Genomic DNA, 9835 nt, shown 5'->3' with positions numbered 1-9835 from the left:
CCCTTAGTTCTTCTTCCACTGCCTGCTTCCATTCTGGAATTCTTAGAGCTTCTTGAATAGAGTTTGGAACCTATGTATGATCAAGAGTAGAAACAAATGCACTATAGGGAGGTAAGAGCTTCTCATAAGTAACATAGTTTCCAATGGGATGTTTTGTGCATGATCAAACACCTTTCCTTAGAGCAATAGGCAAGTCAGAATTATCAACAATAGGACTAGTGACCTCATGATTTAATGGATCCGTACCTGTGCAAATTTCTGAAGCAAGAGGAACCTGTGCCAGTTCTTGACCTTGCCTAATTTGTGTAGTGTGCTCCATATGCTCAATAGGTTTTCTCCTTTTTCTAACATATACTTGAAGTTCCTGCTCATTGTTGGTCTCTGGTAGCTGTGGAACAGGTTCGGGCTGATCTGGTTGGGCAGGTTCGATAGATTCAGGTAGGGCTATTTGAGTGTTTTGAGGTTCAGGTAAATTCATGGAAGACTCGAATTGTTTTGATGAGGATGAGAATGGGGTTATTGGTGATTTTTGAGGATGATGAAAGTGAGAAAATTGAGAGTGAGTGTCTTGTAGAATGTTCCAAAAGTGATAATGCTCCCCCTGAATTTTAGATTTGGAAAAGTAGGACTGGTGCTCAAAGAAAGTGACATCCATGTAGATATATATTTTTCTAGTAAAAGGTGAGTAGCATTTATATCCTTTTTGATGGGATGAGTAACCTAAAAAGATACACTTGAGTGATTTTGGGTCAAGTTTGGTTCGGTTATGTTGATGAATATGAACAAAAGCTGAACACCCAAAGACTTTAAGTGGAAGATCTGAAGTAAATGATTTAAAGTGAGGAAAGGAGTGTATAAGAACCTGACGAGGATTTTGAAATTTTTAGAACTCGGCTTGGCATTCTGTTGATGAGATAGGTGGTTGTTAAGATAGCTTCCCCCCAAAAATATTTAGGAACATTGTTGGAGAACATGATTGATCGAGCCACTTCAAGTAGGTGTCTATTTTTTCTCTCTGCCACTCCGTTTTTTTGAGGGGTATCTACACATGAGTTCAAGTGTATAATGCCTTGTTCTAAGAAATAAGAACCAATAATAGAATTGAAGTACTCTCTGGCATTATCAGTTTTTAGGATCTGAATTTTGCTTTTGAATTGAGTGTTAATCATTGAGTGAAAAGATCTGAAGATTGCCCCTGTTTCTGATTTTTCTTTCATGAGAAAGGTCCATGTGATTCTAGTGTAATCATCAATGAAAGTCACAAACCAACGAGTTCCATTTATTTTTTTAACTCTTGAGGGTCTCCAAATGTCACTATGGATCATAGAAAATGGATATGAAGGTATGTATTGGATGGTTGGGTAGACATGTCTAGTCTGTTTAGCAAGTTGGCAGATTTCACAATGATAAAAATTGAAACTTTTATTACGAAACAAGTGAGGGAATATCTTTTCAAGATACACAAAGTTTGGATGACCAAGGCGAAAATGCCATAGCATAACTTTATTTTCATCTGAAAGTGACACAGAATCAAAAACAGATTGAGAGACACAACTGGTAGAAGGAACTTTTTGATGAAGTGAAGTACTTTCTTTGAGCAAATAGAGTCCACCACACAACTTATCATTGCCAATCACCTTCCCCGAATCGACGGCATGAAATTCACACAAATTTAGATTGAATTTAGTAACACAATTTAAATCACGAGTAAGCTTGCTTATGGAAATCAAATTACACTCCAAGTTTGGCACATAAAGAACAGAAGAGAGAAGCAAATCTTCTGTCAATTGTATTGTTCCTGTTCCAGCCACTTTAGAGAGTGAACCATCTGCTATTCTTACTGTAGAAACGCCATAAGTTGGCTTATAGTGCTGAAAAATACTAATATCACCTGTCATGTGATTGGAGGCTCCTGAATCGACTATCCAAGGCTTTGATTTTGTCACTTTTGTAGTGTAGGCAGAGGAGAGAGTACCTTGGTGAGCTAACATACTAGCATGCTGTTGTGAAGTTGTTGGAGTCGATTGAGAGGAATTAGAAATCTGGCGAAATATCTTCTGTAATGCATCAAGTTGCTCCTTGGTAAAGGGGCTGGTTTCGGCATTGTTGATATCATCTGATGTTGTAGCAGCATGAGCGCGGCTCTCATGATAATTCCGTACACGATTAGGGTTCCAATCTGTTGGTTTTCCATGTATTTTCCAGCATGTTTCCTTCGTGTTCCCTAGTCTCCTGCAATGTTCGCACCACGACCTTCCCTTTTTCAGTTTGTTATCTTGAGAAGAAGTATGTGTGTAGAGGGCTGAGCCTTCCAAGGTTGGAGCAGTGCTGTTACTTATCATCATTAGTTTCCTTCGGCTCTCCTCCCGTCGAACTTCTGAAAACGCTTCTCAAAGCGTAGGCAGGGGTTTAATTCCCATAATTCTCCCCCTCACCTCGTCAAGGTCTTTGTTGAGACCAAGAAGAAACTTGAATGTTCTCTTTTGTTCAACAATTTTCCTATACAATGCAGCGTCATCAGGACATTTCTAGGAATACATCTCAAACATATCAAGATGCTGCCAGTATCGTGTGAGGATATTAAAATATTGAATGACATTTAAATCCTCTTGTCGAAGGTCATGGAGTCTGGTTTCAATTTCAAACAACTCTGAAGTATTTTCTGAACTAGAGTAGGTTTCACGGGCTGCTTCCCAGATCTCTTTGGCTGTCTTGTAAAGCAAAAAATTTTCTCCTACTTCGGTGGTCATAGAATTGATTAACCACGACATAACCATGTGGTTTTCTGTTTTCCAGGTCCGATACTTAGGATCTGATTTTTCTGGAATGGAGATCTAGCCTGTGAGATATTCATCCTTCCCTTTGCCACAAACATACATGAGAACGGATGGTGACCATTGAAGAAAATTATGGCCATTAAGTCTGTGATTTGTGATAATAAAGGATGAATTTTCTTGAATGTTGGCTGAAGGAATTTGCTCGGATTTAGTCATGGTAGTAAGAAACTAGCAACAAAGGAAATTAGGGCTCTGATACCATGTAGACTTTTGAGATGAGAGGGAAGAAATTCTCATACTAATCTGAAAATGAATTACAAGTCTATTTAACATAGATGTGGCTGGCATTCCAGTCCACAAAACTAGGAAAGTAATCCCTGCAAATCAAGGAAGTTAAATCCCAAAGAATTAGTCAATGGACTGATCCTATTTATTAGGAAATAAACTAAATAAGTAAATATCCTAAAATAATGTAAATCTTCCTAATTAATTAAATAAGAACCTTCCTAATTAATTAAATAAAAATCTGCTCCTTTCTACACCAGTCAACCTACAAAGCTCAAATTTACAAAAGATAGCATATGATTACTCTCACAATACAAGTAGTTTTCAGTATGGATTAGGCACTCAATTCTTCTATTACAGCTGAAACAGCATCGGAAAAGGGTAACTTGCTCTAAAATAAATATTTGTTTAACAATTGCGTCAGCAACTAGTGACAAACAATCCTTCTTTTGCATCCCATCCCTTTCATGATTTACACCTAAGGCTGGGTCTGGAAGCTCAGGAGGCACCTCCTCAACAGGTAGATTAACATCCCATGTCTCATTTGGAAGTCCATAGAGACACAAATTCTCCTTCTCTATAAGAACAAGAAATAAGAGAATACTCAATTAAAACCATAGAAAAGCCTTGATCGTACATCCATTAAGTAACACTTCAAATAAATAGAGACCCAGAACTAGAGCAATGTTTATGTTGATAACAAGAATATAAAAAAAAAAAAAAAAGATCGGAAAACACATACTAAGGAATGACATTTCATCATATACTCAGCTTAAACAGATAATATGACCACAATATTTTATATGAACTTACTTATATAATACATAGATTGATTCATTGAATAGTAACAACAAAAATGACCCCTAACCCTTCAATGTTGCAATGATACTGTATTTACACCTAAATTAATGAATCCAACTTCATAAAGTCACGCATTATAATCAGAATCTTATAAGATAACACAATACACATTCCTTATCTAATTTAAACTTATCTTTCATATGCATACAACAATAATAGATATCATATTGAAATATCAAATTCAAAACTAAACAGGACATGTTACAATAACGGGATCAAATACTTGGTTCCAAATTGTATTACTCAACATAATGAGTAAGTCGACCATTATGCTAAACTAGTAATTCACGTTTCCAATTTACAAGATGATACAGAAAATTTAAAACCGCTTGTCCAGATAAATTTCAAACCTTCTGTCACCTAAGCATACAAACCTTGGATGTTAAAGTACCAAATGACCAAATTGGGTATTAAACCAAAGCACATTTGATCTTTCAAAAATATATATACATATAACATCTACATATCAACACAAAAACACACACATATATATATATATATATATATATGTATAGTGCTTCTCTGTAGATAAAGTTATAAACTACAGTTTGGTACTTTAGAAATTTAAGGAAGTTAATATACTTTTTAAGTAATAATTCACATTTAGAACTAATTATAACGTACACGAAAACAAGTAAATAGCGAATGATAAAAGACCAACTAGCAACCACTAAGAAATGATTAAACAACAATTTCAAAGTCTATGCCACAAACAAAACTAGCTAATACTGCACATTTCCTCTGTCCACGTGGATTTGTAGACCAATAGTGCGAGATGCAGTGAAAGAAGCAAAAAGTAAGCTATTCAGCTAACAAACAACCAAAAAAATACAAGAAAACTGGAAAACCTTATGTTTGGGATTCTAGAAATTTATTTATATTTTAGTTTCTCAATGTTTGTTTGGGATAGAAATTGTACTGAACACAATATTTCTCTATTGATTTCCTTAAGTAGTATAAAAACCATAGCTTGCAATCAAATACAGATAAAAAAAAAAAATTAAAAAAAAAAAAATTTTAACTCACTTACCCATGAGGTACAAAGAAAGAAGCATAGGGAACGACCATTCCAGCACTAGGAAGTGAGATAGTGCCCAGCAGAATCAGATTCATGAGTTGCCTCTTACCCATGTCCGGTACTTTATCATCCATCATAGCAGTCATTGCCTGGCACGTGATTCTCATTCCCTTTCCCTTTCTTTTTCCATTCCCTGCCCATCTTGGCTTCATCACAAGAGCATTTTCACTCTTCCACAAGCACAACTGAAAATTCATCATCGATAGAGAAAAACATGCAAACTGAATATTCACTCAGCTCCTAAAATTATGAAATTGAATTTGTATTGTATTTAGAAAAATCTTAAATATATGGATTGAGATTTTTTTTTTATTACCTGCAAAGGGATGCTAGGAGAGAGAATAGCAGACGACGAAGCCATCTTCGCTGCTATGCAATGCGATGCGATGCAATTCTTGAAAGAATGTGAAATTTTGATTAATGGCTGGCTCTGAATAGAAAGGGGAAAAAAAAAACATAAAAAGGAAGAGAGGAAAAGACAAAAGAAAGGAAGAAACCAAAAAAAAAAAAAAGAAAAAAAAGAAAAAGGCGTAAATTGTCTTGATGAAGGAGAAAAGAAGAAGTGAGGAAAAGACAAACGAAAGGAAAAAGAAAAAAAAAACTGGGTTTTGAAAGGGGAAAAAAATTATAAAAAGGTAGTGGAAAAGAAAGGGAAAAAAATAAAAAATAAAAGAAAGTGAGCAAAAGACGAAAGAAAGGAAGGAAAAAAAAAAAAAAAGGTTTTGATAGGGGAAAAAAATTGCAAAGAGGTGGTAGAAAAGAAAGGAAAAAAAAAAAAAAAAGAAAAGGAAGTGAGCAAAAGACGAAAGAAAGGAAGAAAAAACAAACAAACAACTAAAAAAGAAGTAAAACGTCTTTATGAAGGAGAAGATAAAAGCCAGTTTGTAGGAATATATTTTGCAGGATTTTTTGAAAGATTGAATGAGTTTTCGAAAAATAAAAAAAAAATACAAATAAAAAATAAATTTAATTTTGACATAAAAATATTTTAATAATATTAAAAATGAAATGATAAAAAAAAAAAAAAGGATATAAATTTTTAAAACCCTGCTCACAGGGACAAACGGGCAAGGCCAAATTCCCCTTTAAACTTTTGTGTGTAAGTGATCCGGATCAAAATTTGAGTCCAATAAAGCTGTTAAATAGTAGCATTGGGGGATACAAAAAGTTTGTTGACATTATCAGATGCAAAGTTGTTAGCAGAAAAAGAAACTACAAATTTTTAAGGTTAATTTTACTTACACTGCATGATATGTACCCCTATTTCAAATTATGTTCAGAGGTTAAAAAAAAAATATATATATATATATATATATATACATATATATATTTCAAGGACACCCGTAAATAATTTTCTATTAAATTTAACAGATAAAGGGTAAAATAGCAATTGAACATGAAATTTGAAAAAGCTGATATTTTCATCTCATAGGCATTAGGAAGAGTGCGATATAATACATAATGATAAAAATAGAAAAAAATAATAATAATAATTCTATTTTAACTTTAACTGTGTATAGCCACAAGGCCCACAACACAATCGGCTTTTTCTTTAATTATTAATTTTATAAAACGAAGAAAAAAAAAAAAAAAAAATTAGGCACAGCCACAATCGGCTTTTTCTTCCTCTTCTGGCTTTTGTTTTCTAGTAGTTTTCTTTCTTTTTTTATTATTATTTTTTTCTGTGAGTTTTATTTTTCATTATTTTAGGTTTTATTTGTTTGGGATTAATTTAGAGAGTGAAGATGAAGTCTTGAGGAGATAGAAATTTAAATAGGCCACATCCAGGGGCATAGAAATCGACCAAGACTCAAAGGGATGAAATAGCCGAATTGAAGATTGATTCGCCGAGCTCCAAAACCTTCCCATCCACATGAATTGGTCCGTTGAGGCTGAATCAGAGACGACGATTAACAACCACCACCACCATGAACAAAAACAGTGTTTGACTCACCATTCCCATCGTCGTTTCCTTTCAAATTATCCTCTGACTTCTTCTTCATTTGTATCTCTTGGGTTTTTTATGTGGGTTTCCTCTTTTTCTTCGTTTTCTTCTTTATTTTGGGTTTTATTTGCTGGGTTGAAGACTAAGATAGAGAAAGTGATGGCATAGTTGCAGTAAAAGAAAAATCTATTGTAGGAATGCATTAAAAAAAAAAATTGGAACGAATTTCTAAAACTGATGTTTGCTTAAAAAAAGAAAAAAGAAAAAAATTGATGTTTGAGGAAACAACAATGAAATTTTCATGAACTATCTTTCCTGCTATTATCTGGATCTCTCTTTCTCATTGTGGTTCTTCATTTTTTTCCCCTTATTTTCTCATAACTTAGCCATTTTCTTTTATTTTGTGTTAAGATTTTCACACATCTTTAGATTCCCAATCTCTATATACAAGTTGAAAGTAAATAAAACACTAAAAACTGATCAAATCCAAACAACTCCTTCCTCAGCTCAAATTTCCTTCCTAATAAATTTACTGAATTTTCTCTAATAAAATTATGTAATTTTAAAAAATTTCAGGCATAATTCATTCACTTATTTGAATATTAATTTAAAAAAAAAAGATATTTATCATTTGTTTGTTTAACAATTGAAATAACAACAAGAAACAAAATAGATAACCACGTTTTTTTTTTTTTTTTCTCTCCCTAAAATAGACAAACATGTTGAAATATAAATTGAAAACCAAAGAGTAAAAATAAATAGATATACTGAAGATAAATATTCACGTAAGTACAATTTTTATTATTTATTTTTCTTTTCATATTATCACTCACAAAAAAAAAATAATAATTAAAATAGTACATATTAATAATAATGAAAAAGCAAAAAAAAAGTATACATATATATATATATATATATATATATATATATATATATGTAATCCTTAAATGTGCAAGGTTGCTTACTTGATTGTAGCGTATATGTTATTTGAATTAAAGAATGGTATTATTTATTATGACAAAATTATATAAATATATATACAAATTTATTATATTGTTCTGTTATAATAAGCATATTTTATATTATTATAATATATATACAAATTCATTACAGGGTGGTTGTTCCGTCATAATAGGGATGCTTTATATTATGGTGTGGGAGATAAATGCATCTTTTAGCAAATCAGGCTAGTTTCCAAAGTATTTTATCAAGTAATAATAAATGGTTTCCTTTCAAAATTATATTTATATATTAAAACTGGATAGTATTGATTATTAAAATATTATCTATAATTTTTTTTAAATATTTCAAATTTCAATATTTAATATTTAATAGTAGATAATATTAATTATTGAAAGTAAAACAAAGAAATTTAAATTGAAAAATTGACAATTATCCATAATCATTTAATATATTAAATATTATCTATAATTGTTTTTTAAAATATGTCAACTTGCAATATAGATAATTAATCGTAAAATAATATTATTAAAAATTGAATAAAAAATTTAAATTGAAAAATCGATACTGGCTATAATTTAAATATTAAATAGTATCTAATATTTAATATAAAAGAGTTAGAATAATAATTATTAAATTTAAATTGAAATTGAAAAATTGATAATATCTATAATTTAAATATTTTGTATTTAATATTCAATTATTTAATATTTAATTTAAAAAAATTGAAAATTTTTCAAGAAAATACATCAAATGCATGATTTTTATAAATCATAGTTATACATATTTATACATGGTTTAACTAATATTTATAAGACAATATATTCTATATATGGTACAAATAATTAAAAAAAAAAAAGAGATGTGCAATATAATAAAAATTGTATAATACTAATGATTATCAATTTGACTTGTAATAATAACTGAGTTGACTTTTATGATTCTGATTTAATCTCACATGCTTATTTTATTTTCATAATTAAAATGATAATATTATTAAATAATTATATGCTATTTAAATATTTTTAAAATTATTATATTATTGAATATAGAAAATGGAATGATAATTATTAAATTTAAGCTTATTTACAATAATATCCTTTAATATTTGAGATTTGTTGCACTTGACTTCCAATCTATAAAATTGGCTAATTTGTTCTTCATAATGACAAAATGTTGTTACAGTATCCCTTTCAGTGAGTCTGTCTAATTTTACTGTTTTCTTGACCATGTGCTACTTACATGATTACCCCTAAGCTTAAACAAAGTTATTTTAGTCTTTTAATCTCTCTCTCTCTCTCTCACATAGTTGAAACAAAGTTATTTTAACTTTTAGACTCCCTTCCTCTATTGAATAATAAAAATAAAAAAAATAAAAATGATGATGAGAATACGTCCGTGTTTGCACCATCGACTACCCATTGGAGTGCTGATCCAATTCAAATAAAGACTAGGCCAATTACTAGAGTACAAGACAAGAGATTTAAAGACAATCTGGCTGGATTCATATAGAAAGTTATCAATTTCCAAAAGGACTTATCAATACCTGAAGATTTAAAGCCAGTTTTAAGCATTCAAGTGGTGGAGGCCGATACGGACTCCAGTAGCTGTTTTAGTGCAATTATGGACTTCAGATAGCATGGAATGGGTTCAACACTTCTTGAACTCAATTGATATCACTGAGAGTTTATGGAAACAAGTCAAGACAGAAGCAAAAGCAATCAAAGAAGGCATTTGCGCATAGGAGGAGTTTTTGGTCGAAATTACTGTTTTTGTTGCTAGCTTTACTGTATTTTGTTGATTTGGCATTTTTTCTTTGCTCCACTCAAGGGCAACATATGTGAATCATAATTAATCTTATTTGGCATCCTACACGGCACATTGGTTCAGATTTGGAGCCTTTATAAGTTGGAAATTAGTAAAAGTTAG

At 31.2% G+C, this 9835-nt stretch overlaps 1 protein-coding gene across 1 annotated transcript; it reads right to left on the bottom strand.

Annotated features, from left to right (window-relative positions):
- Positions 1–3040: 3040 nt before the first annotated feature.
- On the bottom strand, positions 3041–5527 carry LOC107417115 (cytochrome b6-f complex iron-sulfur subunit, chloroplastic). The gene is made up of 3 exons (XM_016025679.4): positions 5318–5527; positions 4954–5186; positions 3041–3639 (listed from the first exon to the last, which is right to left on the bottom strand). Exons 1-3 carry the CDS (start codon positions 5360–5362, stop codon positions 3603–3605), a joined length of 315 nt encoding a protein of 104 aa, XP_015881165.3. The 5' UTR covers positions 5363–5527; the 3' UTR covers positions 3041–3602.
- Between the last annotated feature and the right edge of the window lie 4308 nt (positions 5528–9835).

The sequence above is a fragment of the Ziziphus jujuba genome, chromosome 4 (assembly GCF_031755915.1).
Source record: "Ziziphus jujuba cultivar Dongzao chromosome 4, ASM3175591v1".
Taxonomy (NCBI): domain Eukaryota; kingdom Viridiplantae; phylum Streptophyta; class Magnoliopsida; order Rosales; family Rhamnaceae; genus Ziziphus; species Ziziphus jujuba.
Note: the sequence above shows the minus strand (reverse complement) of the source record. Positions and strands in the feature narration are given on the sequence as shown.